This window comes from Zosterops lateralis, assembly GCF_965231275.1.
Source record: "Zosterops lateralis genome assembly, chromosome: 5".
Lineage (NCBI taxonomy): Eukaryota > Metazoa > Chordata > Aves > Passeriformes > Zosteropidae > Zosterops > Zosterops lateralis.
The window spans coordinates 24120489-24139480 of record NC_139766.1 but is presented as its reverse complement, the minus strand read 5'-3'; the positions used below and the strand labels follow the sequence as shown (position 1 = coordinate 24139480).

The 18992-nt window shown below is 39.4% G+C and overlaps 1 protein-coding gene across 3 annotated transcripts in view; it reads right to left on the bottom strand.

Moving 5' to 3' along the window:
* Positions 1–4960: 4960 nt before the first annotated feature.
* The window catches only part of LIMCH1 (LIM and calponin homology domains 1), a 172910-nt gene continuing 158878 nt past the window's right edge, over positions 4961–18992 (bottom strand). For all 3 annotated transcript variants that reach the window (XM_083860854.1, XM_083860855.1, XM_083860856.1), the window contains 8 exons: positions 17936–18040; positions 16458–16594; positions 15544–15674; positions 13615–13738; positions 12320–12397; positions 11538–11646; positions 10525–10627; positions 4961–8008 (listed from right to left, as the gene is read on the bottom strand). In XM_083860854.1, the coding sequence (XP_083716980.1) occupies positions 7983–8008; positions 10525–10627; positions 11538–11646; positions 12320–12397; positions 13615–13738; positions 15544–15674; positions 16458–16594; positions 17936–18040 (813 nt within the window). In that variant the 3' untranslated portion in view covers positions 4961–7982. The remainder of the gene's footprint in view (positions 8009–10524; positions 10628–11537; positions 11647–12319; positions 12398–13614; positions 13739–15543; positions 15675–16457; positions 16595–17935; positions 18041–18992) is intronic.

Below are 18992 nucleotides of genomic sequence, written 5' to 3'. Positions count from 1 at the left end.
GCAGCTGGAAGTGTGTGAAAAATTGCTTGAAGAGCCTTGATGTAGTAAAGAGAAATAGGTTTAATTGTATTCATGCTGTAAGCAGATTTTAAGCATTCAGGATAGAGCTATTGAGAAAACTAAGTATCATGTGATTATATTCCATCATAAACTTTTTATTTGAACCTACACCTTGTTCAGTTAATTAACTATTAACACACATGCCCATGTGAAAAAATACAGCTTTGAAGTTATTGTACCACCCATATCAACTTGAAGAATGGCTGTAAATGTCACTGTACATAATCATGCAGGCTTTTTTCCCAGATATAAACCGAACCGCATGGATGACTTGCAGCTTGTGCAAGTGAAAAGCTTTCTCCTTCCCCTTCATCCTCCACAATGAAAAGAATCACTGTAAAGGCAGTGCCACCACCTGAGCTCCTTGGAGTTTCGTTTCCCAAAGTTTTCTCAGGAGTCCATTGTCTGAAAAGATGATTTAACGAGGAAAGCTTTGCAATGAACTACAAGCACCATCCTTTTCTGTCCAAAATGGAGCACAGTGAGGGCATCAGATGGCTGTGATGGTTTTGATTCATCACTGTGCATTGCCACCAGGTGGGATGTGCAGGGCCCCATGTTGCAGAATATTGTGGTAGATGGGCTGCCACCACAAGCAGAAAAGCATGATTTTTTTTTTGAAAGATGCTTTTAAGTTTTGATTATCAAATCACATGTAATTACATCAGACAGTATCACCCAGTCAAGTGAAATATTTTACTCAGAGAAAAAAACCCTTAAAATTGCCTGTTTGCTAATGACAGAAGGATATAAAAATACCAATCAACAGTTCCAAGAGAAATATAAGAAGAAAGAGACCAGAAAAGATTTGCAAGAAGTAAGGACCTCTATTTCTCTAAAAAATATTAGGAAAGTGCGGCTGTTTTTCTGCAAGGTAAACACAGCTGATTCTACAGCAAAATCTTCCTATGACTTTCCACATTGCTGTGGGCAAAAGCACATTAGTCACTACTTTTGAAAGAGATAATGGCTTTTCAACTGCTGTGTACTTGGGTGTATCTGTGACAAATGCTCTGAGAGATAACAGCTTTGGCAGAAGCAAAGTGGAGGAGATGAGAGTTCAGGATGGCTGATTGGCCTCTGCCACCACTTCCCAGCATTGCCATCGTCACAAGGATGCATGCTGGAAATATAGGTGAGGCTGCAAGTTAATTTAAAAATTCAGCTTTAGTCCACTGGAACTGATTTGTAATTACATCAGTTAGTGGCATAGATCCCCTCTTAATGTCATCCTACCTGCTTCGAAATAATAACAAGATACAAAATGCATTTAGGATTATGGGTAAGATATGTGTTAACTGGCTTCTTTTTTACATAGAGTGCTGTCCTTTTATTCATCCATTTTAAATTCAGCTGAACACCTGCGAATACTAAGAACAAGAAGACAGAATGCATTTCATAGGTCTATCTAACACTGATGTCTTCACATTTAACCTATCTAAAGCCTAACTGGGACATGGCTGGACACAGAGGCTTTGCAGGAGTCATGTCTGCCTCCAGTGCAAGGCTTTCCCCCTACAGACTCTGTAAGCAGTCTCTTCCACTCCCAAGAGACCTTGGCAAACCCTGACCACTTTGCTCTGCCCAAGAATGGTTCCAGTATAAACCCATGGAATCAGGAAGGGCACCAAAAGGCACCAAGTATGAGCCAAATAAAATGATTTCTAGAAAACCACCAGAACATCAGTTCATGAAACAGTTCAGATAGTTTCACCCTCAGGCTGGAAATAATCTGAGTGTTATCATTGTGTATCAGTCAGGAAAAACTTTAAGACCTGCAAAATTCCAAAAGTCCAACAAAGTCCATCACAGAAAGCCCATGCTGCAATCTAGTCTACTTTAATCTATCAGTATTAATTAATACACCACACAGATGCCAAATCATTCACTGGAATTTATTTCTCCTAAGAAAAGTTTGTCATTATTTTTTTTAAAAAATAAACCTACATTTAACATATTTTAGAAAAATAGCCACTTTGTTCCCACCTGGAAATATTTAGATGTGGCCCCAGGAAAATGCATTTGGAGGTGACCTCTTCAGTTTGAATGATAGGAACATATTGCTATATTGAGGATTATTGTAACATCTCCTTTGAGTTGTGCACACTCACAAAGTTTTATGAACCACTCCAAAGACAACCAAAGAGCACTCGGCCACTGAAAAAGGGAGATAACCTTTGCAAACCCCCAAGTCCAGGTACAGCAGTTCCAGCATTGCTACACATAATTTCCAGAGATTTGGACATCATGTCTCTGTTTCTGTGCTTGTAATTTGGAGTGGTTTTGTCAATAATCAGATGTAACAGAAAAAAGGAGTTTTTGAAAACTTGCTTTCTTTTCCTGTTTGATAAATTCTGTTATTTCAAAGAAAGACTTGCAATTTGGTTAGTTTTGATTTAGTTTCTAGACCCACAACTGGCTTCAGCAGGTTTTAACCAGCAAATCATCTGCTTAGGAAAAAGTACATCTGTGATCTGTGGATGTGGCATTAGCTAAGAGAATTTACAGTGCATCATGTGCAGTGAAGCAGATGGACTCTATGGATGAGTTAACAGTGACTTATAAGATTATCTTAAATAATGGAGGGTTTTTTTTCCTAAATGACTTAAAACCCCATATGCTTTGGGGTTTATCTAGCGTCACTAGCTACTCTTGCAGAGCATGGGGCATTTCATAAGATCTACAAAGCAGCAGCTCCCTCTTGCATGTTTAACTCATGCTATATTTTATAAAAAATGGGAACTAGAAAATAGTTCCCAACCCCTCAAATACCATCTCCCTGTTGTACTGTAGAGAGAGCCACATCCTGTCCTGTACCTTCTATCTCTTTTTTTGGGCTCCTATTATTTGAAAAACTTGAGCAGCTTCCAGTTTAGTCATTTCCCCTTATCAGGAAATTCAGATGAAATTACAATCCTACCGGAGGCTTTTAAAACTATATTGGAGACCTGCTTGCCTTTACAGGAGATATGTTTTACCGACATTTTTGGCTTCTCATCCAAGTGGTGGTCATCTGCTCATTTTGAGCATTCACAACCCCTTCTGATTTTCACTGCAGATGTATCTCTGTCATCTTGTCATTTTGGCATCTGGTCATTTTGTTCCCCAGTTACCAACCTGGTAAAAGGGAGAAAAGGGCAGGCTTCTACTCTGCAAATTTTATTGATTAACTACTTGACCAGCCTCCCATTACCAGGAAGGGGACCCGTCAAGAACTGTACCTAAAGCTAATTTTCTAAACAAAGTGGTAGCTGTCTGCTTTTAACTATGCTCCAGAAGAGTTATCTGGATCAGGATCTGTACTCACAGGTAAGCAAGCTACTGATGTTCATCACCTGTGCCTGGAGCCTCCTGCAGCTACCAGCACCTGTCTGTGCTCACTGTTGACCTCCACACTAAAACACCTGCTAAGGAGAGAAAAATGAGCTAAACAAAGTGGGTTGGATGGAGGCAACTGAGCACTTGTGCCAACAGTCTACGATGGGGAAGAGGGATGGAGGCATCACACCTGGACAGGATGTAGAGGAGGCACAGAGCTCTCCTGGGGGGCCATGCACACACCCCTCTTTGCATAGGGTATGCTCTGCTCTGATGTTCAAACCTCAGCTGTAACAGCCTGCTTCTCTCTCCCATCATCTCGTATTTTTCTCATATGCCCTCAGCTTCATCCCACTGCTCAACAAGCCAGTGTCCTCTCCTGGGGCATGCCAAGGCCCTGTTAACATCATGGTTTCTCTTGGGGCCACCAGGCAGCCATTGCCACCTGTAGGTGAAGGTCCTGGGGAGGTGACCAGGTGACACAACTCCCCATTTATAAGGTATTCAAAATTATTTTGCCTGGTGAATGCGCCCCCAATGGTTCCCGTTTAGGATCATAAATGACTGTGCAGGTCACATTCACTAGAAAATAGTAATAATAATAATATTACAAAAAAATCATACCAGGATTGCCACCGTTTTTTTCATCTCATAAGGGTCACAAACTATGTTTGTGTGCCAAGCAGCCTGGTGCAGAGTTGCTGGAGCAGAAATAGCTGTCCGACTGCCTCCAAATCCAGCCTCAGAGCAACCTCCAGTGGCAGCAAGCTGTTCCCGCAGACAGGGCACGGATGGCACTACCAGGAATCCCAGCATGCCTCCGCCACCAGAGAGAACGCTGGTCCTCACGGACACACAGGAATAATGCATGACCACCATCACTGCCATCAGGACACCAGGATAAAAATGGATGAATGAATGAATGAATGAAAAAAATTAAATTGTCTGTACATCCCCATGACTCATTGAACAGCCGAGATGCTCTACTGGCACAAATCCAAACTCGTCATCCACTTGTGACCCAATTAAAAAGTAGAAAAAGAGGCAGTTATTAGTTTAAAATTTTGAGTAAACTTTTTGCTGGTGACTGGACAAGTCACACACTTGTTGCAATTCAAGAATTAGTGAGATACCCCAGCACATGCAAAACTAAGCACAAACTCCAGGATCTTTGCTACGTGAAAATGGAATTAACTAAGAACATATTTAGCATTGCTATATATAAAGTGCTTTGTTGAGTAAAAGTCTGACCCACAGTCCACCAACACTGATGAAGAATCTGAAGACCTTGGGTTCGCCTCTCTACAGAAAGCCTTTTCTGTTCATCTTTTACCACACATGCTCTTGTGAATAGAGGGCTACAGCTTACAGTGGCAATCCACAGTGTATTTTGCCATCTTGGCTACGCTTTTTTTATTGTCTCATCTCATATACTGCGTCCTGGGGAACATAGCTTGGCTCAGCCAAACCCAACAGAGCAGAAGCCTCTACTCTGCAATCCAGGTTCATGCAACAGAAGTTAGTTGGAATGAGTAAAATCAACACCACCAAAGGTAATCAACATTTTATTTATAAACATACATTTACTATAAAAGCTGTTGAGTTTTAGACAAGTTTTCCTAATTTCCAGAGGCATTTTAGAATAAATAAAATAAAGGGAAGATTAGCATAATTGGTATTCAACATTAGCCCCAGCTAGGAGAGCAATCCTTGTCCCTGAATGGACATGCAGGTAAGGATGGTTCCCTTCTGGTTCACCAACCTTTACAACATTCACTGAAAACTACAGATGTACTGCATCGATAACACTACATAGCAAGAGTAAGGAAAAAATACACCATGAAAATGGGTTTGTAAAGTACAGATGGGTTATGACACCTGTTCAGGTTCTCTGAAGTAGTAAGAGGCTAAATAAATTCCAAAACATCTAAAACCCATTACATATATTGTACTTGCTCAGTAAGAATAAATCTTTTTTTTGCAACAAATACATTTACATTGCAGTTCAAATGTAGGAAAGCATTTTTTTCTGTGCCCAAAGTTCCTGATTAGAAATGTATCATCTTCATGTGTTTAAACTGCAAAAAAAGTGAAAAAAAATCTTAGCCTGAATGAATTTGCCACATAAGATTGATTCCAGAGGGAATATAAAACCAAACGTAAAAAGTTGGCAAGTACGATTTAGAAAACTGTTGAAAATTATTCTGTGCTGGTGAAGAGATGTTTATTAGGGGAAAAGATCGTCATCATTGAGCGCTGCTTCATTTCGCTTTACATACAGTCAACTTTGCTAAAACATGCATATACAAAACTATCTGATAGACACTGGGATCAATTTCTAAGCAGCTCCAGAGACCCAGTGATGTGTCTGCAGTGCAATGCAATATCCCTCCCCCCTCGTTCATGCACTTTATCCCAACCATGCTCCTAAGCCCTTTGGGCACTTACCCCTACATGAATGAGAAGCGGACCTGACCTCTGAGACAACCAACCCTTTGATACACTTGGGACAGATTTGCACATCTAACTATCATATGGGTGAAGCAGTGCTAGAGACTCATATTGAATAGATGCACAAGCATGCACAATCTCAATTAAAAATTAGGTTCAGACATCATGTATTTACATATTCTTAGTGCAGCGCATGGAGTAATTCAGATGTACCACGTCAGTTACGAAATCTGCGTCTTGAATTTCCATGTTACACATTCTTTGTGGGAAAATGTTATAGCAACCACAAGCAAAGAGTAAGTTATCCTGGTTACCAAAACCCTTTAACAGTAAATTATTCAGGTGGTTGATCAAAATATAGGATATCACTTTTAGTTCCAAAACATTTGTCTGATTTATTTTATTTTTACTTAAAAATATTCCCCAGGTGAAGTCCACGAAGGACTTCAGCTTTTTGGATTTATTGCATCCCTAAGTCATTGCTGACTGTGTGCAACAGCTTTGCATTTTCTAAGGCACAGTATTAAGGAAGTAACATGTAACTCTCCAGCAGATAGTCACAATGTCCTCCAATGACATCGCATGTGTGTGTTTGATGACACGCAGTTTTGCACGGTTATGCAACTCGCAAGCAACTGTCTAACATTTCAATAAATAATTGCTATCTAGAGAAAACCTCAGAATTATTGCTTCCCTAATAACCACTTCATCTCTATTTACCAACACATCAAAAGATGACATATATGCAGATATATGCAGATATATCTGCATATAAGATATGCACATAGATATAAAGAAATCTCTATTTGTTTAGTTTTATAGTGGTTTTAAGGCAGAAAAAGATTTTTTCCCTCCATTTGAAGATACTTCTAGTAACTGTTTACCAAAAAGTGCTAGGATATTTTACAGTTGCAAGACATTCCCTAACTTTGTCTGTGTATTGTAGATACCTGCTGAACCTCTGTTTCAATGAGCTGCTGGATCACTTTAGTAAGGAGCACATGCTTAATCAAATAGCACAAAGGAAAACTGTCCCAAACACAGGCAAGGCAGTTTTTCTGCCCGTGGCTCCAGCCTCCTCCCTGCCCATCTTCCACCCTTCTGTGTTCTGCTGACTATTTTTGGTGGATAGGCTCAAGGCTGTTTAATTCCCTGGAAGGTACCCAAACCACACGTGTTTCTCTGCATGAGATTTCAACAAAGTGTAATGTTTGCAAGTGAACAAACAGGTGTCCAACCCACTGAAATCAACTGGCAAGTTACCTGCCAAAGAGAAAAGCTTCACCACAGCATCAAACTGTGGCTTGGAGACTCACAGCTCCACCGGGTCTGCCTGCTCGGCTGCCTCTCCCCCACATCACCTTTCACTGAGTTTAGTAACAATACAGGCTGCTGAGCTTACTAAGAAGGATTGCCCCGATGGGAATTTTTCCACTGTTAATGGTATGCAGTCTTTAGGTTTAATGAAGAAATCTTTATTTCAGAGAATATTAAGTCTATAGTCATGAACATTACTTGAGGTACACAAACAAAAAATCCTATGACTAAAGGTGCAATAATTTATTTGTTTAACTTCTACCCTCCATTGAAGGTAATAGAAACACAAAATGCTTCAGAATTACAGGATGTATTATCAAACTAGTCTCTGTATAAAAAAAGTTATAGCTTCAGTTATAACAGAGAAGTGGTGCTGTGATGTTTAGTTTTTTCAAATGCACTGATTAGATACTATCTCAAAATTACTTCTCAGCTCAGGTTGGCATATTCTATAAAGGTTCTGTAAACTTAAACTTTTTAATTACTAGAAATATTAAAACAAAACAGCTTTATTGCATGTTTATTCTCTTATTACTTTCAAAAGAACAAGGTAACAGACTGGGTATCATAAGCATACCTGAAAAGTGGTTTTTTTAATAGTACTTAGGCTTTGCCTTCCCAAACATGGTCATACATATTTTGCAAATTTCTTAAGGAAGCAAAACCCAACATATTGCATTTCAAAAGAGCAGGTGCAGCTTTTTTGTGAGTTTTTAAAAACGAGATGAGAGCTATTATGTCCATGGATTCAAGCTTTTACAAGTGATTGTCTGGAGGCAGCCGATACATACGAGAAGAGAGTTCCTTCTTGAAAGTTATTAGGACTGAAAGTCATGTCACAATGTAGTTGGCTGTCCAGCAGCTAGGTAAAACAAAACCAAAACAAATAATCGGTTACAAATTTTAACAAATATAGACTTTTCTTCACATGATTGCTACAATTCAAAAAAATCCATCTGGAGCTATATGTATATTTGTGCCCTGTTTTTCCTTTCTCCTACAAAGCTGGGGCAGTAACTATTACGAAGAAGATTCAGCATAATTCCATAATTTTCCTTGCCATGTGTCGAATGCATCCTGCATTAAGTTTTATCTTATTTTACACCCAAAGTACTTGTGTGTATATTTATTTCAGGCTCTGCAGTGGCAAAATAGTAAAGCAAAGGACTGCTGAGTCATCTTCAGCTGAGCCTAGTCTGTGCTACCTGGTACTACAGACTCCTTCTGTTGTTTGGCCATATAGGGAATCTCATGGATTTACTTCTTGCTTTGACTTTGACACTCATCAATCAGTGACCATTCCCTCTATTTGACACTGAACAGAGAATTTCCTTCCTTGTGAGATTTCGTTGTACAGAAACAACTTACTGATAAAAACACATCCACTGTTATCTGAAAATCAGAAATATTTTGGACCCTGGACCACTACATACTCCTTAATGTAGTAATTCCTTAATCTAGTAATCTTTTTTTATCATTTATTTCAAACCAGAATAATCTGGGGTTTTTTTTCAGATAAGCTTCTGGGAGCTAAAATATTTCATGGAGATGTCCATAAGTGTATCAAAACAATGCTGTCTACCCCTAGGTTAGTCAGAGATTGTCACTTCTGCCCTCTGCTGCACAGGTTTCAGATGCAACCACGAGGGCAGGAAGGCACAAGCCATGCAACCAAGCAACTGATTTGACATTTTGCAGCATTATTCCCAGAACTTAAAGGCAAAACACTGACATTGCACCAGTTTATTCTTAATTTCAGGTGTGCAATGCATCAAATTCTAGTTAAAACTGGCAACTAGCAACATTTGCAGTTCTATCAAAACCAGTCCTTTTGAATTGTCAACAACAGTTACTGTAGGTTAAATTCAACAAACTGGATTTTGTGATTTTGCATGACCAGTGGACATAGCAGGAAGAAGCAATTTGTAGTGAAAATTGCTTGCCATTATTGTTCTTCAGGAGCCATACATTTTCTCAAAACCTATTTCCTTTCATGGACTGGGTTACCACTCTGCTGGGTATATACAAATGCAAAATGTTATTACATGAAACACTGCAAACAACTCTATAATGCATTTTATAGTAACATTGCTGTAGAAATGATGATGGAGAGAGTGATTTCTACAGCATATAAGCTGACAATTTATTTGAGCCTTTATCTATCCTCAAGGGACATCAATGTTTATTTAAGCCTTAAGGACTAACAAGAGAAAGAAATTATAACTTTTATACCTTCCTCTCTTTTTCATGTGAAGATGGATATGCAAATTTGCATTTTAAGGGTCAGAAAGGTTAAAGAAGGTTTATAGTATCAAGCACAAATGGAAAAAGCAATTTCTAAATATTTCAGGTTAAATAAACAATAAAAAGTTGGTAATATCTCTTAGCAGAATTTAAGAAAAAAGATCGCCAAAAAAACAGCTGTACAATAGCACCCTCTAGCTCTGCTGATGGAGAAGTATCTCCTTCCTGAAGCATCAGAACAAAAGTACCGACTTTTCTTCTTTTCTAGAGGTACCTTTCCTACTCCTGGATTTCTACAGCCAGTGCTTTTGAGAAGAACAAGGGAAATAGTAAGCTAAGGGAAAAGAGCTCTAGATGTCCACTTATCAGTTGGAACTGTAGGCAGTGAATATACCAAATAATATTTAACAGGAAGACAACAATTACTCCTATTGTTTTGCATTTTACTGTTTTCCACAAGGTGGAAACCAGCCTGAGCATTGACCATCACTGTTGACACTGGGGTGACACGAAAATGCTTTAGTAATTTGGTATCAGTCACAGAAATCCTGGGCTTGGAGAAACATTTAGGTGACCTGCTCTAAGGCAACAAAATCACAAAGTTTTCTTTCTGACATGCACTTGTCTGGCTCATTCTTTAAAATTTATGGCAAGCAACACTATTTAGCACATAGCTGGGGATACCACCACAAGGATTCACTAAAAGTTACAGAATGCTCTTAATATTTTACAGGACCTTTTTTTCCATAACAGGGAGACCTAAAGATATAAAAATTGGGAACTTCTCCAAACACAGCCCAGGGTCCTAGATCGGCTAGAATGATCTACATTGTTTCATGTGATGTGAGAGATCCAAGCCTCTGGGTCATGCAAGGTATGTGCATAGTATAGGAGTTTATGTTTATGCACAGGAACAGCCTGTAAGTCTAATAAGTCTCTAAGTGCTGAGCAGAGATCCTCTGGGCAAAATTTAATGGGCTTGGAAATCTTTTCTGATACAAGAAAATAATTAAAATGGCATGGGAAGACTCCTCTTCCCATGATGAAGCTATGCTTGAGTGTCAAAGCTGAACAAACCCGCCAGTTAAAATCATGGCCACGGTATTGTTTGAGATCCCAGGACTTGGTACTTACTTCTGGATCGGATATAACAATCATTGCAGTTCAGAAGACCATTTCTAATCCTGACATCTGTGCCACTCGCTGCATCTCCCAGCTGTCCCTTGCAAACGCCACACTGCCAATTGAAGAACAGACAAAGTAAGAGAGACCATGGCCTTCTATCTGCCACAACTCTTCCAAAAATTTTACTTTAGTTTAAGTAGTTCTTGGAATGGTGAGAAAAATACTCCCCTAGAACCCAGTCCATACTCCTGGGGAACAATGCAAATCTGTAAGAGGGTTTTTATAGAGTCAAAAGTGCTTAGGACTGGATTTCAGCAACCTCCACTTACACAGAAGTGAAGTTTAATTATTGTATGAGACATCTGACTTTGAGGCTGCATTCTGGAGGCAGGTCAGTTGTGATGGATAAAGCTTAAAGAGGTCAGAGATTTAGTCTGGGTAAATGTTTAAAATCAAAAAAGTCTTCATGTATGTCTAACATAAATTGAGCCAGAGATAATGGAAACAGATATTTTCTGAGTTCTCTAGAAAACACTTCAGGTTATTTCCAAACTGAAACACTCAAAAATAGTCAAGAAATACTTCTGGGAAAAGCCAGAATACACCTTTCATTCCATAGTCAAAGCTTTCCAACCATGGGGCAGATCAAAGACTGGTCATGCTTTTGGAAGGATAAAAAAAACTCCTAAAAAAATTGCAAGATAAGTGATGTTATGTTTAAAAGACAATGAGCACAATTGAGAAATTATATGATGCTTCCTCCTGCCCATCACCTCCCCCACCTCCCCGGAAGTACAGAAGCTAAGTTTGCTTGCTTGATCACAAGTTTTTAGTCCAAAGAACGTGTCTGACTGCAAAATAACACATAGTTGTGTTATTTCCACTTCTTTACAAATGAACACAACTCCAACAGACATAATAACCATGTAAATCCCCTGGTCCTCTCATTTTCAGTTTCATATCTACTCTTTACTTGCACTGTGCATGACTTGAGATTTTTCTTTATAAAGCAAGAGGCATACCCTGAAGCACTGAATATGGAAATAAAGACCAAGTGTTTCAATAATCATGGCAGCTCCTTTTCCAAGAGGGAGACCACAGGTAGAACAAAGCTTCTTCCCACTGACAGACCTAGGAGACAAACACAGCTGTAAGAACACAGCAACTGATGCTAAAATGAAGCCAAATATTTAGATAGGTTTATCAAGAGGGACTGATTCTAATATACCCCAAATTACCAGTGGTTTAATCAGGCCACAGTTAACATTTATTTAGAGTTGGTACACAACTCACGGAAAGATGTACAGATTGCTCAAGAGAATCTAATCTCTAGGAGATTAACATGATTGTGGGCAAATTAAAAATCAGCAAAAAAGCAAAATGCATTTCTAGTTTGGAAATGAAAGGAAAAATTATTTTTAAATCAGCAAGTGCCAATGTCTAGAACAGATCTTACTCCTGAGCATGTGACTATTTGCCATGAAGACATGGCTTAAGTGCTCTGAGTTCACACTTTAACTGATGTTTGTACTGTCCCATCTCAATTTTATTGACATTTCAATGATCAAGCAGAGTTCTAGAGCTTCTTTCTGAACTGTGTTATTTGAAAACATAACAGTACCTCTGAAGCAGGCAAGAAATATGGGAGAGGGAGCTACGTGTTTATCCCATGGACAGTTATGAATTGCAACATTTATCAGACTTAATAGTGCATCCACATAATACTAATGATTTTCAGTCTGGCAGTTCACCAGCAACTACAAGATGTGCTTGGTCTGCAAAATCCCTTATTGACCTTTAGTACCTGTTGGGTGACTGACTCAGAGCAGCAGGAGAGCAGGGAGATGATGGACCAGATCGGAAGTTCTCATGAAAACCTGCCCTAAAATGCAACAGAGAAGATGCATTACTACAGCTGAACAACAAATAAAAACAGGTTTTGTATGGAGAAATTCCAGATAGCGAATTTCAGGATTTTTGGTTCTGAGTCTTATTCTGCTGGCTGCTGCTCAATCAGGTAAGTGACAAGGTAATCAGCCATGTGGAGACTCCTGCCTACCCCACCAACCCACCACAGCTCCCACCAAGATAAAAGGGTTAAGCCAAGTCACACCACACCACACTACACTCTCTGTTGGCCCTTTACTGAGTAAAAAGGAAGCTACCAACACCAAAAGGCGGTTCATTTGGTTCATGGTTAATTTGTATCCATGCTACTCTGAAAGACTTTAGTGAGCAAAACCATGGGGTTAGTTATCAGAAATCACAGGACTGATCCAAATTCTAACTGCTTAAAACAGTTTACAGATTAAATAACGATTTTCTCAAACACACACACAAGCAGTTTATAATGAGGAAAGGTAATCAAACCTCAATCTACATTACTTTTGACTGGATACAACCTTAATAGAGGTAACAGGTTCTGCAGAAGAGTGTGTTCATACATATGCTAATGAAAACAGATGTTCCTTTCTCGTTACATGGCTTCTTTTTGTAAACATTAGGCAAAAAGATCCCTTAGTTACCAAAAAGAACTGGTGTTTCTGTTCAGTAAGTCTTACTCAAAAGCACAAGCAAAACAGCAAAGAAAAAAGACCTCACCAAAATTTACAGCAGAAAGAAAATGCTACTCTATATGTATCTTATTTTAAAAGGTATAATCTTTAAAGGACTAGAAAGCAGCAATTGATATGTGTTTGTAAGATGGGGAATGAAGCTCTTGGATACCAGCTTCAAAGAGGCAGATATAACCTGACATTCCCACCCTTATATTTAGTTACTTATTAGCTATAAATGTCAGGCACTTAAAACAAATTAAGCACATGAAACGTTATGCAGATATGTGCTAAGAGAGCTAGGGAGAAAGAAGAGAGAGGCATGAGGGGGGTGTGCTCCCTCCTGAAATTAGTACCCATGGTGTCTGTAATGAGAAACAAGGTAGATAAATGTTAGCAGTTTCGGTGGGAACGCCAGACACTAAGTGTGCTTTCACACTGCTGGACTAATCAAACCCAACCAATAAAGATGCTGGGCAGGAATATAAGGGAGAACAGAGTAAAGAGGACTTCTCAGTCTCTTCAATAACCTTTAGGTTCTCACCTCCTTGCTTCCCCTGTGGAGCCTGGTTGCTGTCCCCCAGTCTGGCCCAGGAATGGTCTCTGCCGAACATCCTCCGCGGACTGTGGAGATCGCTTTGTCAGCAACTGCTGATTCCAGGAGACATCTACAGCAAGAGGTGGGGAAAATCAATATTTGAGGCAAAATGCTCTTGTCAATATTTATAGACCATCATAGATTGTGGGCACACCACAAAGGAGAGAGATATATTGTTCCTTAAAACAAACTTCTCAGAACCCCCTCCCAAAGTCAGAGACAGGCTTTGCCACATCAGAAGACCCCTATGGAGGAACATCATTCCTTTGCATTAGCTTCACACACATGTCCTGATTACCTGCTGCTGAATGTATTTCTGAAAGGGGAAAGGGCAAGGTCAAACAGTCATCCACAAGCAACATTTGGGAAAATAATGTTTTGTCATAATGAAAGAAGCACCAGAGAGACTGAAACTTCTATGGTGCTGGAGGATCCAAACTTCTCAATAATAAGAGTTAAGGGGATGGTGGTACAGTCACTGCTCTCCATAAACCTGCTGAGGAACAGGAATTTCTTTGTAATTTTCTTCTGTGCTTCAGATGGCTCAGTGGCAATAACAGCCTCACAGCAAAAAGCAATGATCTGTGAGATGCCCAGGCAGCCAACCATCCCATCTTTGAGAAACAGTGCATTACCTGGTGAATTTTGTGGCTCACAGGCTGGGGAGAAGTCTTATCCTGCCGTGTGCCAACCATCTTTTCTAGAGAACAAAAACTTTGCTGGTCCTGTGAAAGACCTGCTGCCTATTTTGATATCAAGACAATAAACCCACACATCTGATTATTTAAGGGCTTAAGGAGGGAGCAAGGATGGGATGCCTTAAGAGGCAAGAAAGGAGCTGTCACAATACTTGCAGAGGACCAAATTGTTGAAAAGAACCTAGGAAAATCCTGAAGCAGGGTTATTAGCAGATGTAGTTTAAAATTGGCAAACCAGTAAAGTTTGCTCAATCACTACTACAAATCCTCAAGGCTGAGCTGCTGGATAATATATATACTGCTTTCTTTTTTTCTTTGTGCAATTTTTATCAAAGCACGAAGAATAAAAGAAAACTGAGACAAGGAAAGGAAACCTACTAAGCTTAATAGACTTAATTTGCATTTGGATCAAGTAATAACACTGAAAACTTTTCCATCCATAGACATTTCATTTTTTAGAATAATGAACTTTTATGCTGAACTGAAAACAAAAATCTAAAACTTGATTTCAAAATTTGCATTCACTTTCTGTCTTCAGTCCTACTTAGTTACTCTCCACTGTTCACTTGTATTAGATAGATAATGATACTAAATCTGTGAATTTGCCTTTTTTTTTAGGGTGACCCTCATGACAGCAATGCTTTGGGGAAATTCCTTCCTTCAAAAACATCAATTCTTGTGGAAGCTAAAAAAAATAAATTAACTTTAAATGTCATTAGACATTGCCAATGGCAAAATTGAGGCAGATGTCACTTTAGGCTTGGCTTGAAAAGGTTACATATGACATGTAGTGATTTTTACTGGACTGAAATGGACACGAATCTAATTAGCTACAAAGCACAAAATAAGTGTTGGAAATAGGCTCTCTGTATCAAGATAAATCCTATATGTATATAAGATTATATAAAAGATGGAAGATAACTATTTTAACTGCTACTGTGAACATGCAGGCCTATAAACAAGATACCTGCTGCAGAAACTTGCACCTCTGATGAAAACAAGAGGAGTTTAAATTTCACCTTAACATATCTATCTTTGCTAACATAAAATAATTTCTTTTGTCTGAGACATTCCAGTTTTGAAGATATATGTGTACTGTCAATTTCCAAAATTCTTTGAGTCAGATTTCTGCGTGATTTCTATCTGGAGAAGAATGCATGCATAAGAAGAGTCTTACTCTCATCCTGAGCCAGTGGCAGATTCAGTCTGGCAGGTGAGCTGCGCTCCATCACTGGCATGTGGTGCTCCTGTTCACCTCCTCCCTTCAAGATACCAGTCTCTGGGTATCCTGAGAGCACTTTATTTCCACTGCCAATAAAAATAAATTGCATTGTATAAATAAAGCCGGGAAAAATGTCACCTAGAATATAATGGCAAAATCAGACTTCTGAATATCAGTCTATTTTTTTACAAAAAAGGTTTTTGTTATTGTGTCAATTTTGCAATGACTAGGCAGTGAGAGAGCTTTAATGAATTAACAAGTTTGTCTCCAAATAGTCCAAGTCTTTCTATTTACCTCAAATTGCCACTTAGATGTGCTGATGATAATTTTGGATTTGTGGAAAACGGCTTCTTTGACAGAAAAAAAAGGCTTTTATCCATGTTCTCTATACACTGCTCAGCATCATCAGATGCCTCTTCTCTTTTGTGAAACCTGTTGATTAGCAGTTGAGCAAAGCCCAGGACTTTAAACACCACCTGGCAAGATTGGGTATGGTATTTCTGAGATAGCCAGGCAATTTCACACAGATTCTGAGTGAAAACAGCTACTGCTCCTTTAGTCCTTCAGATGGCTTGTAAACTGTACACATACACAGTGCAGTGACATACACAGATGTCTGACCTGGTTGCTGTGACAGCCTCTTGGCAAAGCCATACAAGGAAAAGACAAGCCTTCTGATATGCACAACTAACACTGTGCACTGCCACACGTGCATCGGTCTGGGGCCAGTGAATATTGATCAGGATATATTGTATCGAGGCCACCAAGTGCTGATGCTGCAGCATCAATCCTGGGCACACATAATATCCCAGAAGCCAACAGAATACAAAGCTCCACAGAGTTACAAAATACTTAGGGTGAATACATACCTTCTCTTTTCCTGCCAGAGTTCGTTTTCCTTGCTTTTCAGAGATGACACATTGTCCTGCTCCCAGAGCAGCTTTTTCTGCTTTGTAACTTCCTTTTGTTTGCCGTCCCCTGGACAGCTGTTTGAATCAATTGAGTTCTAGAAGACAGATGAAGAGGGAACAAGGAGCTCCCTTTGAATTTGACCTTGGCACACACATGGAAAAAGTACAGGCTGCCCCTAGATGCATTATGTTGACACACCTTATAATCAGAAAGAACGTCTCACATTTATATAGTAGAACCATTTCACCCTGGTAAGGTTAACTTTGGATTTAATTAAGAATTTAGCTGAAACAACAACTTGTTGGACTAAGCTGAGCATGAAATAAGTTAGGTACCAATTATGGTGCTAAGGATGGCATATTAAAACTTCCCATTACATACTCTTTGGCAGAAATTCTTTAATTACTTTGAGAGTCTAGACAGTCTCCCATCAGACTCGTGAGGAGTTTGTGAGTGACCTCAGCTTGTTGTCACTGCCTAGGAGCAAAGCATTACTCACATGCACTGGGCATCCTCAAAGGACAACACCAGTACTACTTCCAAAGTGGTAGGGGAGTGGCTCATACCTGACTAGGGAAGCTTGAATAAGCAATGGCATGAGATCCTTCACTTCTGGGTGCAGGCAGTGTCCTGACTGGCATAAGCAACTGCACCAAGAAGTTACTGCTACACAGCCATGTGGAAAATCGGCTATGGCTGGTGCCTTTACACAGGGATGAATGAGAACAATGGGACAGGAAGAGTGCTCCCTCTGAGAACCAAATGACACAGTACTCCTAATCCTGAAGTTGAATGGTAAAAGGCAGATGACTGGGTGCAGATGCCTTAGGCAGGAGGAAATTATGTCTGTGAATCCCACATTTACTCAACTGTGATCTCACCTGGTGTCATTCCCTGATCTCTGCAAACAGAAATTTAATCAAATGCTAGAGGCATTGAATTAAACATTCCGTGCTGCATGAGTGAAAAAACCCAAACACAGGGAGTAAACATTCCTCTGTTTTGCTGCTTTCTAGGAAGGATGATGGGAAAGAAAAGGAGGAAAACTGGGGAGGTAGGATTCGGTCTCATCTGAGATATATATATATAAAGAACTATTTCACACTTGAGATTTTGGATTCACGGAAACCACTTAAGATTTTGTTGGCTTTGGAAGATAATTAAAATTTCACAGCACCGGTTAAAGGACAGAGGCTGCAGAGAGAAAGTATCATCCTCTCCTCCAGTTGAAAATGGGATGGTAGAACTTTGCTTGCGATTACAGCTATTCAATTGTGAAAATCTAAGTTACAGTACTCTGAGGTATCACCAGTTAAAGAAGGGACCCAGGGAATACCCTTACTCTTATGGCTCCCAGACTTTGACAGTAAAGGATTAAACTTTGCACTAAAGAAGGCTTACTCTTCAGTGCCTTACTACTCCATGAGAAACTCACCACTGTCTTGTTTCCTTCAGTGGTAGAGGAAGCAGAGGAAAGGAGCTCAGCAGAGTTTGAAGAAACAATGAATGGAACTAGAGTATCCTCAATTATTTTGCGTTCCTAAAGAAAGAGGATCAGGAGAGAGTGGGGGTTAAAAATACAGAACATAAACTATGAGCTTATGAAACACATAAAGAAAAATAAGATTTGGCTATGTGCCATATTTAGATGGCTAGATAAGGACTTGGGGTACTAAGAATAATGGTAACACCTCAATTTTTAATTTGCTTCAAGGTTTTGCACTTCCATTCCTCTTACCATTAGGATGGAATTTCCAAAACAGGAAAGAATATTTCACTTGCATGGAACTACTGTTTTGCAGAGCACCAGTGTATTAAGTTTATTATAAAAGTATGAAATTACCCTTGGTACAGGAGAAACTTATTCTGAAAGTTGAAAAGAATTTATTGTTTAGACCACAACTATGTCCCTCAAGCACAGATGAGAAACTATCCATTTACATAATGCATAGAAAAACTTAAAAACATTTTCCAGTTTCCTGCAATAATGACCCACATACAACAGAAGAAAATCACTATCTTATAGATTGTTCATATTTGACAACTGCAAGTTTTGAACATTTCCTGTGTAGTTTTTTTTTCTTTAAAGGCCAGTTACAAAATACCTCCATGATCAAACCCAAGGCAGGCAACAATTTCATCTGGAGTTCTACCAAGTCTAGGCACCAAGTACATGCCAAAATACACAGGGCTCTGGCCCGCAGGGAAGTCTGAGCATGCCCAGGCACAGCTGTACTCACTCACCCAGACTTGCACAGCAATTAGACACCTCCACCTATGAGGAGGTGCTGAGGATACCTGTCCAAATATTTAAATATTTTTCCTCAACATCTATGGCAGTGTTTAAGAGAAACAATCCTCCTCAGAATTCAGCCTTGAAGAGGATTTTCATTAATTAATCTAGGTATGGGATGATTTTTTTTTTGTTATGTAAGTGTGTGCATTTAAATACAAAAAAAAGCCCCCCAAAACAACCTCCTCCTTTGAGCCTT